Consider the following 16,069-nt stretch of genomic DNA (forward strand, 5'->3'; position numbering starts at 1 on the left):
ATTTTGGTCTACTTTTCAAGAATTATAGATGCTAGCATCTGTTAGAGAACCCAGTTTTGCACAGTAGGGAATCTCTCCCCCTAGGAGATACTTTTTTTTTTCCTTGACACTTCTTTCATGAGCACCCTTGAAGTTGATCTAGGTCTTAAATCAAAGCTATCCTAAAGATTTTACTGGATACACCTGTGAAGTATGAACTCCCTGTTAACATCTGAGGGAGGATTAAAAACTTCAGCTTGGATCACTCACATCTGCAAAACTCCATAATTTTCATGTCCCAAGTTTTTTCTCTGGTGTCTTGTAATCCTTAGATTGTGTTTAGTTTTCCCTTCCAGAATCCAACAGCAGGATTACAGAAGAGCCTTGGCTCTCATTTTAAGAGTCCGTTGTTACTTGTGGATATAAAGCAAAACTTGAAAGCATGACCACAGGTAACCATATAACTCAAAACCCCAATGGGAAATATGCTGGGTTTACCTTTTACCTCCACATGGATTCTGGAAGGCACTTTAGCACTGCAATAATGTAATTGTGCCGCTTCTATCTTTTCTTACCTCAGTTGTATGCTTTTGTAAAACAATGCCTCCACTGGGTAAATAACCAGGTGCTGATAGGCTTTATTTAACAATTGTTATCTTTCGCTTCTTACTGAGTAAAAAATAAAATACAAAGAGATTCTAGGGACTGGAATAATGAGCTGGTCATCACCAGAAACGTTAACATTTCTGTGTGCCATTCTAGGTAGCCTAGAAAACCGTTTCCCAGGGAAGTTCACAGAAGTGTGTGTGAAGTCCCCTGCAGTTCATCCTTCCTAGAACTCAGTAGCCCTTTACTGCATTTTGGAAGTGGGTGGCAGTGCCTATTAAAAGATCCGTTGCCGCGAGCTCTGTGTAGGACTTGAAAGCCTGCCTGATCCAGTACTATACATAACGGCCCAAAATGTTTTGAGTCTTGGCTGCTCTGGTTTAAGGTTTTTGTCGCGAGACCATCTTGAAGGATTTTCTTTTAATTTTTGGTTTAGGATTACAAAACTTGAAATCTTGTGGTAGCTGGTGCCATAGCACACAGCAGAAGGCTTCTGTGTTTCTGCGTGGGCAATGGGCAGCAGGGCAGGGAAAGGGGCATCATGTATTCTGGAGCAGAGAAAAGCAGTATTTTCTTTTTTTAAAAAAAGAAGTTGAATTGCTTTTACTACAGACACACAGATAGCCCTTTATGCTGGCTAGTCTGCAGACTAGCTGATTTGGGCTGCGGTGCTTAGTGAGTCTCTGAGCCCCTTGCTGGCTTAAGTTTTTTTTTAAAGTAGATTGCTGCCTGCAATGTAGCATTGGGAGATGGAAAACCAGTTCATTTTATGTCAAGGTTATGATTTCTAGATAGAAGACTTTTCAAAGGGGCTTAATTGACTTAGAAATGTACACACACTAAAATTTACTATTTGCAGTTACGCACATTTTAATGGTGGTTCTTAGTGCAAAGAAAAGCAGCAACACATTATTTTTGGATTGTCGTATTTTTGTAAAAATGAGGTCCAGACGTGTAACCCCACTTGTCGCAGCTCTCCACTTCACTGCACAGAATGCACTATTTCTTGCAGGTGCAGGTAACTTCGAACATGCCACTCAATGAATGGCAGTCCAAAGAGTTACTTGAGGAATAAAGAGAGTTTACACACTTTAGTATAAACAGGACTGAGCTGATCACCTCTCATGCAGGGAACTAAACCAGTATGTTCCCCACTTAATTACCATTATACCACTGAATGCAGGTTACACGAGTGTTTACTCCTTGGTTTAGTGCTTTAACTCCCTAAAAATCCTCACACAAATTTTCACAGCTTGGAAAACGTATTTACTGTTGCTGTAGCAAAATTTCATTTCACTTTAGCTTCATAGACTGTAGTGATGATCCTTTGGGCAATGTAAGTATATGTCACTAAAGGAGCATTTAAGTACTACCTTCCTTCAATGTCAGAGCTTGCTGGATATAGTTTTTGTTCAACTGTTTGGCAAAAAGCTACCCCTGCAAGAAAAAGAACACACAACACAGCAGTGATGAAAAAATAATAATTAGCTGAATATCCCCATTTACAAGAGTAATTCCGAGAGTGATGACAATCAGCGTGTGCTGATCATTGGCAGCTTTTATTGTAGCTGGCTGTCACTGGTGTTAAATGCCCATGTATGTAGAGACCTTTCAGTAGTCTGCTAGAGTTACTGGATCTAGCCCATTAGCACTGTGCAGGGATACAGAGCAGAAAAGAGTTTCTGTACTTTGCATCTGGACAATTCACCTTGCTTTCTAAAGGGAATGCGTGGACATGCAGTGCACGTATTGGAAGACCTAAGTGTGGAATTGGTTCAGGAGCACTCTGGGTATGCGTATGCATGGGACAAGCTATACTTCTGCTGGCCAGACTCAGTGTCCTGACTGAAATCACTAAGTCTTAACCACCTATATGTCCATTACACTTCCTTTTCATGTGCTCTGACATGCAAAATTAAATCAGCTGTGTTTCTGAAAATATAATGTCTTTATTTCTCTGAACAAATAACCAGCTTCTGACAACCCTGGCTAAGAAACTGGCATCCGTCAAGACAGGGAAAGAGTTGTTTTATATTATTTCTAAATTTAGGTGTGAAGCACATTAATATTCTGTTGTGGCAGGAATGATCACTGCTATGGATAAGACAGTGACATAAGCAGAGAGATTTTCAAAGTGACTTTGTATCTTAGTGAACAAGTCTCTCCAGGCTTTGACTCTGGAGAGCTATTGATACTGATGTACAGGATTTCATGTAGTTTTATTTACCAGATGGAGACTGTCCAGGGAAGAAGGAGAGAGAGACACACCAGTGTACATGTCTGTAGGGACTGATTCCCTTTCCTGTTTTCAGGGTTTATCACACCTGTGAAAACTGTTCCACTTAGTTCTTGGAGTCTTCATTCCATTTTGCAAGGCATAGACAGATATTCATGCTGTCCAGTTAAATCACAAAGTGGTGATTGACAAATGGGCTGAAATCTTCGCTTTAGAAATCAGAAGGAACAGAGATGGTAATATGTGTACTTAATAGCATAGGGTTAGTAATGCTAGCTGTGAAGTCAAGGCAATGGACTCCAGCAGGGCAGTTCCAGTGTGAAAAAGGATTTTCTGGTAAGGATTTCTATAGGTCCCAGCACCTGTGACAGTAAGGTCAGGTATCCAGCAGAGCATTTAGGTAGTTAGGGTGGGGTAAACTGCAGTAAGTTAAATTATTTGTTTCCCGTGTGAAGAGCAGTTCAGCACACAGAAACACTGTAAGTGGGGAAAATTACCCAAGTAAGCCTTGTACTGTTTTGTAGGAACTTGTACTGTGCATTCCCCTTAAAAAAAAACTTAAAAATACAATTTGTAGATTAAAATGGATTTAGTTCCCTTTAAATTGATAATGTACGGATTTTTTTTTTTAGTAATTATAAAATGTCCCTGAATATCTATGAAGGCAGTACCCAAAATTGTACCTGGAGTATTTGAATATATGCCTGTTCAAGAGAATGCAAATCCCTGAGTTTTGCCATGTGCTGAGATGTCTGGAAACAAAATTGCCCTATATGAATATAACAATTTGGAGTGGTGAGCTGCCAAAAGACAAGCATTTACATAAAACTGTCTCTTCAGTGGAGCCTGCATCCCTGTCGCATCCCTACTGTGACTGTGCTACTGAGAGCTCCTCCCAGGCTCTACGCCAGGCGGTGCCTCTCCCTTTCTTACCAACTCACATGGCATTTATAAATGAAAACAGAGACAAGCCAGCCCAGGGAATATATTTTGAACTGAGAGTTATGAATGACAATATTATCAGAAGAATTATGTGATTAACTGGAGTTTCAGGTCACTAGTTGGAAAATAAAAAAAAATCTGTATCTTTTGCTATGGATCATGCTGAAGTGAAATTTGTGAGAGGTTTCAGCCTTGTCCTTGTTCTTGGTGACAATGTTCCTCGCCATATCCAGTAAGGGATGGAGATTCTCCTTGCCTTTCTTTTTGTTGTTAATATATTTGTAGAAGCATTTTTTGTTATCTTTTACGACTGCAGCCAGACTGAGCTCTAGCTGGGCTTTCGCCTTTCTAATTTTGTCTCTGCTTGACCTAATGAGATCGTTGTACTCTTCGTGAGTTGCCTGCCTTTTCTTCCGAATGTGATAAACTCTCCTCTTTTCCCCAAGTCCCAGCAAAATCTCCTGCTCAGCCAGACCGGTCACCTTCCCCGCCAGCTCTTTTTACGGCACACGGGGACCGCCTGCTCCTGCGCCTTTAAGATTTCCTTCTTGAAGGGTGTCCAGCCTTCCTGGACCCTTTTGCCTGTCAGGACTGTCTCCCAAGGGACTCTCTCAACCAGTGACCTGAACAGGCTGAAGTCTGCCCTCCGGAAGCCCATGGTAGCAGTTTTGCTGACCCCTGTCCTTACTTCACTCAGAATCGAGACTTCTATCATTTTGTGGTCGCTAAGCCCAAGACGGCCTCCAACCACCACATCTCTCACCAATCCTTCTCTGTTTGTAAACAGCAGGTCAAGCAGGGCACCTCCCCTGGTGGGCTCACTCACCAGCTGTGTCAGGAAGTTATCCTCCACACACTCCAGGAACCTCCCAGATTGTTTCCTCTCTGCTGTGTTATTCTTCCAGCAGGTGTCCGATAGATTGAAGTCACCCACAAGAACAAGGGCCAGCGAATGCGAGACCTCCGCCAGTCACTTATAGAATGTTTCATCTGCCTTTTCATCCCGGTTAGGTAGCCTCTAACAGACCCCCACCAGGATATCTGCCTTTTGTTGGCCTTCCCCCCCTCATCCTTACCCATAAGCACTCGACTTGGTCATCACCATCGTTGATTTCTATACAATCAAAACTCTCCCTAACATACAGAGCCACCCCACGACCTCTCCTCCCTTGCTTATTCCTTCAGAAGAGCTTATAGCCATCCATTGCAGCACTGCAGTCATGAGAGTCATCCCACCATGTTTCTGTGATGGCAACTACATCATAGCTGTCCCGCTGCACAATGGCTTCCAGCTCCTCCTGTTTGCTGCCCATGTTGCGTGCATTGGTGTAGATGCAGTTGAGCTGGGCTATCGATTTCACCCCCAACACTGGCATGCTACCCCTAGGCTCATCTCTAGTGAGCCTAGTTTTATCCCCTTCCCCCTTCAAATCTAGTTTAAAGCCCTCTCGAGGAGGCCCACCAGCTTATAAGCGAGAGTCCTTTTGCCCCTTGGAGACAGTTGCACTCCCTCTGCTGCCAGGAAGCCCGGTGCTGTGTAAACCTCCTCGTGGTCAAAAAACCCAAAATTCTGCTGGTTGTCCATGTTTAAACTTTGCCCAGCCTCTGATTCACAAAAAGGCTTTTTTACTTTTTACAGGTTTTCCTTCCATTACAGCTCTTCATTCAAAACCAGTTTTTATTACAAAAATTATTTTATATGTTGTTTTATCCCCATATCTCATTGAAATACTTACTTAGCCACAGTTGCCTAGGCAGAGTGGAATCTGTGTCATGTGGTTTTCCACTGAATGTGACAAAAACACAGCCTCGTTCTAGCTCCACCCGTTTTTGACAGGATGCAAAACCCCGCTCCCTTAGGGCGAACATGCATTTGCACTCAGTTTAAATGTTGCATATGGTTGATGTCTAATTCTAGGTGACTCTGAACATACGAGCTTTCATTTACTGGCTTTTAGCTGTGCATCTCCCATGCAAAATTAAAAATATCTGTAGTCATATAAAAGTAGAGTGCTTTTCCACTCCTGCCTGTTAAGTGTCCTCTGTATTCACAACTTCCAAACCTTTCCATATGCATCAGTTACCAGTCATACGTGAGGCTGGAGCATTGGAAACCCCGTGCCCTAGATACGGTAGCAAGTGTGGTCCTCTGAGGAAGGCAGCGTTGGGTCATTGTGGATGTTCAGCCCAACGTACTCGTTGTTAGTCTCTGGTTTAAGAGGCAGCCTACTAAAGATAGAAGGAATGCTAGTGGAAGTAAGAAGTTCTTCTAAGTTCCAATAACAATAAGCGCTTCTGTTCAAACTCATGAAGTACAGTTTTGTTAAGCTCTCCCTGCATCAGGAAAGTCCTTACTCAGTTACTCATTTCTAAGCTGTCTAGCTTATGTTAGATTTGTTGTAAAAATAGCATAAATAGTTTTCATTTATCAGTGTTTATTATAAAGTGATTTTGGGTTTGTTTTGGTTTCGATTTTTTTTTTTTCCCCAAAACCCCAACTATCGGTAGCATTGTCAACCTTTTGCATTATAAAAATAGTTGACTGTGGAACACAGAAGACCATCATTTGAAATTAGGTTATCTGGCATCTTATGGAAAACCTGCTCTGGACAGTCTTGGTTAGTTTTGCTTTTATCATCCATCGTGCACTGCACAGGAATTACCGCTGTCTTTTGGTTGCTCACCGGGCACTCGGTTAATCTTACAGTGCAGCCACAACATGTGGTGGCTCAGTTTGATCTAGAGAATCTTCTGCGTGCAAGGGTCAGTCCTGTCGTGGATGGCAGGAACCAGACTCTAAACAGCAGCACAGAGTGCTGTCAGCGGTCTGTTACACGTATGGGTTGGCTTGGTTTCTAGGAAATACAGGGTTTTTTCCTAGAAATAACCTAGTGTCAGAGTACATGAGCACACCTCTGCAAGTGGTATTGATTAGAACAGATTAACAAGCAACAAGCAATTTCTGCAAGGCTTCCTAGATATTCCAGTGCGACAGTGCAGGTACACGGAGAGGGAGTGTCAGCTTATTGCGTGTTTGCAGGCTCAAACACTCGGCCTGTGGGTTTGACAAGTGTGATAAAAGAATAAATTTTATTTTATCTTACTAATAAAGATAGTGTCTTCTCTGTGTCCTGAGAGGTCTGACTTCTCAAGCAGCACCTGATCTACCTCAAAAGCAAGGGCATATGGGAGAGGTAGGATGCTTGATGTGCACAGATGTGCCAGTTGCTCACTTTAGATAGTCTTCCAGGTGCACAAAATGACTCTAAATTTGAACTTTGTCGTGATTCATTTACACTTCAGCCTATATCTAAAAGGTTGGTAGTATTAGCCTCTGGATCTTGATGCAAGATCATCATGAGTCATTTGGAGTCTTTCAGGAAAGTAAGGCAGAAAAAAATGATGTATGTATGTTCTGTGGGAATGAGCAGGGAGACCTCTGGAGTGTGATTTTAAAAAAAAAAAGTAATTTGTATGTTTAATTTCTATAATAAAAATCATGTAGATTTGTGTAAAGCCATACTTAGTGCAGTTCCTGAATCCATGATTGTGATCCTGCCCTTCTTTCTTCATTATTACATTTCATGGTCTGCTGAAATCATGTTTAGGGGGATAAAAATAGTATATCTTCTGGTTTTTGGCATCCAACCTCTAATTTACAAATATAATTTATGGTAATCTTGCAAGTGCTTCTCAGATACAAAGTAAAATGTGTCATCCTTAGTATATGTGTGTATAATTTATTCTGATGGGGAATAGACATTTCAAAGCCATTTCAGTCCTTTATACGCAGGACATTTGATATGAGCAGAGAAGCTGGGTGTTCATTGCTGTAAGAGTAAAGAAGTGGTTAAAGTAACAGTAGCTATTCTTTTAACCCAAAAAAGGTAGATGCACCAAGGGATGAACTGCTGTTTGCTCAGTCAAGCCAGCTCATATACAATCCTTGACTTAAGTGTTTTTCCTTTATAACAATCTTTGTATGTCATCACAGTTAATTTTTTGTGACTTCTCTTTTCTTCAGTCTCTGACTCAGATGGCTTCCCTGATGGATTAGATGTATGCCAAGGGAGTAGTGCTGTGTGGTCTCGCAGCTCCCCAGAGGGAAGAGGCCTTGCCATCCATGTGCATTGTTTGCCCTGTAATTTGTATTTCTCCCCACTTCTGCAGAGGAGACTGCAGAGACTCCCAGCGCAGTTTCTGCCAGCTAACAAACCAGCATCTGTGACTGAGTCTTCCTCAAGCACAAGAGGAGTGAACAGCTGCTACTGAAATGGTTTCTCATGGTTGTCTGGAATTTCAGCACTCAGAAGGACAGTTGACCTGCTGCGGTCCCAGTCTGGGGTGTATCAGAGCAAAGAAATGGCAAAGTACCTTCAAAGGTGCCACGTCACCAGCTGAGTACATTCCCCTTCCTCCTGCTTAGGAGGTCAAGTGTCATAATTGGGTGTAGTTCCTCTTTTGAACTTGTGGGTAAAAAGTCAGAAAATCTCATGTAAAGGAGCACAGGAAGAAAAATAGAAACTCCTTGAAAATGAGGAGAACTACCAAGCGGTTCTTGGTGCCTGAGGCATGAAACTAATCCATTGTAAGTCTGAACTGATAAGAGAATTTCTGGATGAATACTAAGAGCAAGGGTGGATAGATGGCTGGGAAGAAAATGCAGCTGTAGGATATTCTGACTTTATGGCACTTAGATATTCCTAAAAATTCTCCTACTCCTTACAGCTGCACTAAGGGATTTAATATTCTATATTGTTTCTAGTTAAAGCAGTAACACCAAGTGAAACAGAAGTTTTCACACAACTATTAATTTGTTTTCCAGGAATTAATTCAATTTCAGCCTGGACCAAGTAATGAAACTTCACAGCAAATTAAAACTGTTATTTGCAATGCTAAGCAGGAACAATGCAAATTAGGAAGACCACACTGATTGAGGCAGGCAGTCTCTGGATACTTTTTCTTTGCCATGTGTTTTTCAGCAATGTGATGAAAAGTTCTTTTTCTTAGTTTTCGAACTTAACAACTGGAAGATATATTCTTAGTCAATAGGAACGTTATGAGTCGTGGCAAAGGAAGGTGGAAATCACCTCGTGTGTGCTCTGTCCATTTAGAGCATTTTCTGTGTTCATTTTTAGTGTTTATCCTTCCTCTCTACCTTGCCCTCTTGTGATGTGTAATAAAATGAATAATATAAAATACTTTCTCCTCTGTAGTTCTTCAAACACATAAACATTTCAGTTATTCTGCGCCGTAGTTTGGTCAATGCTCCAGTATCTACCTGATAGAATAGAGCAGGCAGAGCACAATAAGCTGAGCTGCAATGTGTCCAGGTCTGCGATGATTACAGCTTACATGCGCGCAGGCTGATGCCGCAGGTGGGAACAGTGAGGTCAGTATGGTTTTGAGCTAGCACAGCTGACCTCAGAAATCTCAGCTGACAGATAAAACCTGTACTGGAGGTATAACAAGACTCATCAGATCCATCAGTTGGAGCTCTTACTCATATTTTAGAAATGAAAGATGAAATCCACTATTACTGATTTAAGCTGGATCCAACCGTTTTGATATTTGTTGTAATGTTTCAATTCCAGCACTGTGTGGAAGAGGGAGCGGGATGGGAAGCTTGCTTACCTTCCAGTGCACGCAAGGAGGGAGCTTGTAATCTGGCAGCACTCGGTGGTCTACATCAGACTTGTTAGGTAGGCTTTGGAGGAGCCCTGCAACATGTTTTTGAAAGCAGAGCTGCTTCAGAACACTCCTCTTCAGGGTGTCAGGAGCCAACAGGAGACAACTGCACTGCCCTTTTTTCCAGCCCCTGCAGTGTCAGTCGCTAGACCTCGGGCAAGCGCCAAAGTGCATTTTTCAGCACAAAGCCAGCTTTGCTGTAAGTGTGTAACATGAGTGATCGTATGATTAATTTTGTTGTTGTATAATTCATGTCTCTCTTTGTAGACAAATATCTTGTTTCTAACGGGTATTTGAACATTGTACATAATTCTTTGTCAGAGAAGCAGTTGAACCTGGCCAAGTTCAAATTGAAGCTTCCCAGAGGAATAATCCAAGTCTGTATTTCCATATATATTAATAAACTGTGTAATACTTGCAGCAACTCACATAATACAGTTTTGAAATGAGATGGAACTCATTATCAGTACAATGAGGAGCACAGGCTCTTTCCTGTCAGAAATAATGGAGTGAGATCTACGCAATTATCTTCCCTCTCAGTCTCTGCAGTCATTTATGCAGCAAGGTGCATATAAATCTTTCTCGGCCTGTTGTGCTGTAGTGGGACATACACCAGCCCCAGCCAACTCCTGTGGTTGCACGTGGGAGCAGTATATAAATAAATCCTTTAATTCTGTCTGGTTTCATGATGTAACATCAGCAGTGCTGTGTATTGCAAAGCTGCGTTGCACAAGTCCAAATGGAGCTTCGGCACGCTGCTGCCTGAGGGTGGGGGACACCACATTTGACATCCGCCGTCCTGCTTTTCTACGCGTGCTGTGGGTAGGAGTCTGGAGTGACTCCTTTGTCTTTGCACCACGCTGGATTTCAGTCTGTTTTGCCGCTACGTGAACTTGGTGCTCCACCCAGTGTTACACTTGCACTCGTTAGTCAAGCTATGGTAGGAAACGCCCGCTGCCCAACACGGGGGAATCGCTACCAGCAGAAGTAACGAAACGAAGTCTTTCATGATCCTGGTCGATCAGGACTCAGAAGAACGTGGCCGAAAGGAGGGAAATGGTGTCCGGCTGTTTTTTTCTAGTAGCTGAGCAGAGGATGTAGAAAAGCAAGACCAGATCTATTTCAGCCATGGAGCACAAAACGATGGCGTTTGTTCTCATCTGTACCTGCAACCTCTCTCTAACCTGGCTATAGGCGGTTTACTCTGGAGTAAGCATAGGAAGCAGGTGAGACAGCTTTTTCATCTGTGTTGTTGAAATGCAGTAAAGAATGAAAAAATTATGGGAAGGGAAGGGAAAAGAAAGGACATGATTTAATTGTTCAATGAGAGAGTGCAGTTAGGCAGTGGACTTATATTTTGAAAGTTTTTCTTTCTGGAATACAAGATGCAGCAGTTTGGCACAAAAGTACTTTGTATAAACACAATTCTGTGTATTCTTAGGAAAAGGGTGAAACCTACCACCTTAGTGGAACTTGTGCAAGTCCATCCAGAACAGAATCTGCCCTATAGTGTGTGGTTTAAACACCTTCATGCAGCAGTGAAGTAAATGCACTAATTAAATAGTGTAACCTGGTAAGAACTTTAACGTCAGAGACATGGCAAACTGAAATTTCGTTTGCTAAATGTGATTTATCCAGTGGACTTAAGGAAGGAAGCAGACTCCCCACCTGCGTTCTTCAGCATGTTTGGATAGTAATCTTCTTTAAATAACGTGACAGGCCCTTTTCATAGTTGAGCATCAGAGGGTTATATTATTTTCAGAACAATTTATGAAAGATTAGTAGAGGCACAGTTAATCACTGAAATTAGATACAGGGTTTTTATTAATCTTCAAATTAACGAGTTCTACCTTTTGATCTTTCTGGCTACAAATCCTTCTGGAATTGGTGCCAATTACGATTCGGTAATAACTTGGTTAGGAACATGGATCAGTGTGTGCACATGCGTGTGTGCACGCGTGTGCATACATGTGTGGGTCAGTGTCAGTGCCCCAGGGTGTGGCACATGTTCAGTTAGACCTGCTCAGTTGTTACCAATTTGGAAAGTGGGCCTCTCTACTGGTGGAAATTAAACAAAAATGTAAGGACAGTTGTAAGCAAATGAAGGTTCCGCTTTATCATGCGCAAAGTTGTGCGTTGCACAGTGCTGGTCTGATGCTTTCAGGACAATCGGATACAGCTTGTGTATTACCGACAAGGAGAATGGGGATGGTATCGGGGAATGAAGTGACCTTACTCTTTACATGAACCATTGAGAAATGTTCTTGTCTTTTAAAGAAGGACCAAATAAACTGCACCAGCCCAAGGCAACACTGAGTAGGAAACTTAGAGAAGCAGACTGACCCTGCTTAGAGCTTCTCTCTGTGTGAAGGGGAAACGGGAGGTAATTCGGGCTTTCCAGGACTTCAGAGTTCTCATACTGACATTTCTACATGCCCACAGTGGTACCATTTCAAACCTCCTTGCAAACAGGCCCATGTTGACCTGTGTGTGTTGCTGAGTTTCTTCGCCTAGTCACTGAATGGCCTGAATTGAAACACGTTGTAGGTTTACAGTATAAGCATCAGTAAGAGCTGTTTTTCAGAACTGATAAGTATGCATGAGTATAGCAAGAATAATACTAGGTTCTCAGTCCTGCCATCCACAGTACAATGTAGTACTTGGTATGACAGCAGTTTCAACTGAGCTTTCCTTCTTCTACACCTGTGTTTCTCCAACTTGTATGGTTGGAGGTTATTTTATTCCTGGTGTCCCATGGCCCATTGCCTTTTCGTTTCCTATGCTTGTATCTTACTAGTCTGATGCTGCTCATGTTGCAGCTTCACATGGATTTGATGAGATGTAAGTGTTCAGTTTCCTATATCCAAGTAATTTTTAGAGCATTTCTTTCTCTTACCGTTCTTTAATCTGAAGGGAAGTGATTGATTGGACCCCAAGAGCCTTGTTGCCCAAGGCAGATGAGTGTCTGTAGTCAAAGATGAGTGCAGATCAATACACAAGGTTGCATTTCTAAAGCAGTATTCTTTGGCCTACTCACAGTCTCTTGTCTTCCTGAAAACTCAGTTCTGACTTCCGATGTTTGAAATTTGTTCTGTAGACAATTTCTAGTCACAATGCTTTGAAATCTGAACAAAAGTTTTTCTCCATTTCTTCTTGTAAAATCTTGAGTGCATGCATCATGATATATCTGTGTTTCAGGCGTTAACAACTTACGTTGAAAAATAGACTATTCGAGTAGTCATCTTGTGTTAAGAAAAGAGCATTGGTTGTTTCCAAATTCCAAAGTACAATCTGGTCACCACAGAACTGAGACCCTCCTTCCAGGTACAGTTCAGGCAAAGGTGGATCATTTATTTATATATGTATTTTCTCTTACAGCATAGGTGGAGAAGTAGTGAGAGGAAATGAAGGAAGCTACGTGGGGAAACATTTCCGCATGGGATTTATGACAATGCCTGCTCCTCAGGACAGACTGCCACATCCTTGCTCCAGTGGCTTTGCCGTGAGATCCCAGTCCCTTCATTCTGTCGGAGGAACCGATGACGAAAGTAGCAGCTCTCGTAAGCAGCCGCCTCCAAAACCTAAGCGAGACCCCAACACCAAACTGAGCACCTCATCTGAAACAGTCAACACTGGAACAACAAGTAAAAGTGGGAAACTACCAGACAGGACTGAAGGTAAACACTATAATTCTTTGGAAAAAAGGTTTTTGGTGACACAGTGTTAAGACTATCCAGTTGATAATCTTGCATTTAAGAATTACCTGTATGTTTCCCCATCTGCGTAACAGTGATGACATGGGTATCCTAGATATCTGTTCTTCAAACTTTAGACCAGTGGGTCATTGCCAACCTTTGGCATTTCTCACAGAACCGTACCACTTGTATGGCCTGGTTATATACTAGAGGAGTTGAATTTATTCAAAATGAATGGAAAGAGAGATTTGTATCAGATGATGGCATGTAGGACAATGTTACCTGCGCACCAGCCAAGGACCGCTCACCATATCGCTAGCACTGTGCAAACTACAGCTTTGGAAAAGGTCCTCCACAACAAAGAAGTGACTGACAGAAATTTTTAAAAAGAGTACTGCATGGCCCTGAAACTCTACAGCCAGGAAATACCATCCCACAGTAAAAATTGTACCCAAGATGACATAACATAGTGCCCAAAGCTTCTGTTTGCATATGAGTCTACATTTTCTCTTCCCATTCCTCCCAGTTACATTTCAGCTAGTACAGCGTTCAGAAGAAAATAAACAAATGTGTTGCATAAGGATATCACTTCCTTACTCTGAACTGCTAAAGATGAGCTAACACTATAGGGATCATCTCCGTCCTTTCTTCCATGCTGGAAATGCATTTTGTGCAGCAGTAGGACCAGCTGTACTCCCTGCTAGGAGGGATCAGGATGACTCTGCTTCACAGTGTGAACTGTAAGAAGGAACCCTTAGGGACAAAGAGTGTTGATCAGTGCTGGGCTTTCCCGCTGCTATGTTACATATCAGTGTTCACATCCCATGCAGTATGTTGCACTCTTAGTGCATAACCCTTTTGTTCATTGTTGTGGCCAGAAATACTTGTTAGTTACATTCACGCTACAACCCCTTTTAAGCAAATCTGATTTTTAAGTCATCAGTGATAACAAAGACGTAAAGGGATCAACTGGTGGCACATATGTCTACAGTTGTGAGGCTGAACACAAACACTGAACAAAACTGTAGATTTATTTTTATGCTGTTGTTGGTAGTTATTTTGTAGATGACATTTACCGTTGCTTCCACAGCTTGTCCTCTACGGTGACCATTGCATCAACTCCACTGAACAGACTAATGTTACAAGCATGAAGTAGCTGCCCTTAATGAAAGCAGTTTACCACAATTTTACTGGACCAAAGCCTACATAGAAACCATTCAGATTTGTGCCACAGACAGATTTAAAATCTCATGTCCAAAAGTCTTTCAAGTCTTTCATTTAATAAAAAAAAAAAATGCATGATAGAAACTTCTTAGTGTGATACGCTCTGAGGCGAAAGGCAGGAGCTCTTAAGTTACTCAAAAGTTCTTTTAAAATTTTTTCTATTTTAGACTAATTTTATAATTCTTTAATATATATTAGCACTCTTTCTTCTGCAGAATTATTTCTGGTCTGCACAACCAGAATTACCAAGGCTAAATGAAGTTTGTTTTGCAGACAGGGAAGTAAAATAGGCTCTAACATTTTCAAACTTGTTTAATGAATATTCCTGCAAGTGTGCATTGCATCACAGTTTATTGTGCTCTTTGGTATAGCTGACCTTGGCATTATCTCTAGGATGATTAGGAATGAGGCCTGTTTTACAGCTATCCCCCAGCCCTTTTCCTCATTTACTGAGAAGCAACAGACATTGACAGCCTTAAAGTAGCAATAATAATAATGATAGTGGTAATTGAAACACATCCAAGTATTTTACCAATCTCACAGAAGTTACGGCAGACTCCTTAAGCAGTCTGTGTCCTCATGAAACTAGATCTACTTCAGCATCGTTCTGGGAGGTTCTGAAAATTTTGCTTCCTTTCCCTCATCTCCTCCTGCCGTCTGATATTTGACACCAAGGATGTAATATGTAGTCGTGTCCCTTCTGACAGATGTCAAAGTTCAAAATTGATTGACATTTCTGTTTCCAAGGCCAAGTACCACTTCGCCTCCTCCCACTCTGTGCAGGTTGAGCTTGCTCTGTCCCGTCGCATAACGGTTATGAGTGGCATGTGTGGTATTGTAGCAAGTGTTCACTTTGGATAATCTGCATGACAGTGGTACTACTACACCATCGTACTAAGTACTGCAGAGCACCTCAGAGTCATTATTGTAATCAAGAGCTGAATATTCATAGCAAGATCTCTGGAAAGAACTGGTGAATGAATAATACTCTATCAGTAGGATGAAAGGTAGTACCTAAATGCTACTGTTGGCTGTGACTAAATGCCTTCGTGGAATATTGAGAATCTCTATGATACTTACTATATGGCCTGTGGTATATTCATTCTGCTGGTTTATATGTAGTGCAGCAATGGGCACTTTTAGACTATCATGAAGAAGTTCCTGGAGATTTTGAGAAGAACCCTTTAACCATAGCGTTGTGTTTGTGTGTTCAGAGTATCTGCCCTGTTTGGATATGTCTGGTTTTATATGTGCCAGACTCATAGAGGTTTCACCAAAGAGTTTCATACATAGAAAGTAGGATCAGATTGAAGAGGCGGTTTAAATAAGCAGTCAAATTTTAAATTCTGAGATATGCTCAAGGGTAGTACAATATAGTGTTTGGATGAACAGGCTGGATTTCTAAAATGCGTTGCTGTTACCAGGAGAGTCTTTGTTATCACCTGTGCACTCCAAGGTAACATGTTCGTTTTGATGAAAGAATTTTCACAGTTGTCATCTGGCTAGCATAGGAACATTTATACAAAAACTGTGGTCATACATTGATGATGAGGACATCTAAAGATGAACAGAAGCAGATGAAAGTCAAAGTTCAACATCTGCAGTATTGATTTGATACAAATATTAAACCAGCTCTGTCCCAGAATATGAAATTATTACTGTTGCTCTATAATTAATTCCCAGCAAATGTAGTATCTGA

General features: G+C 41.6%; 1 protein-coding gene across 1 annotated transcript in view; it reads left to right on the forward strand.

Moving 5' to 3' along the window:
- The window catches only part of NYAP2 (neuronal tyrosine-phosphorylated phosphoinositide-3-kinase adaptor 2), a gene marked incomplete at its 3' end in the record, with an annotated part of 134,449 nt that overhangs the window by 46,117 nt on the left and 72,263 nt on the right, over positions 1 to 16,069 (forward strand). The window contains exon 2 of the mRNA XM_082003492.1: positions 12,830 to 13,128. Coding sequence (XP_081859618.1) covers positions 12,830 to 13,128 — 299 coding nt within the window. The remainder of the gene's footprint in view (positions 1 to 12,829; positions 13,129 to 16,069) is intronic.

Source organism: Phaethon aethereus (assembly GCF_964289735.1).
Source record: "Phaethon aethereus genome assembly, chromosome: 9".
NCBI classification, from domain to species: Eukaryota; Metazoa; Chordata; class Aves; order Phaethontiformes; family Phaethontidae; genus Phaethon; species Phaethon aethereus.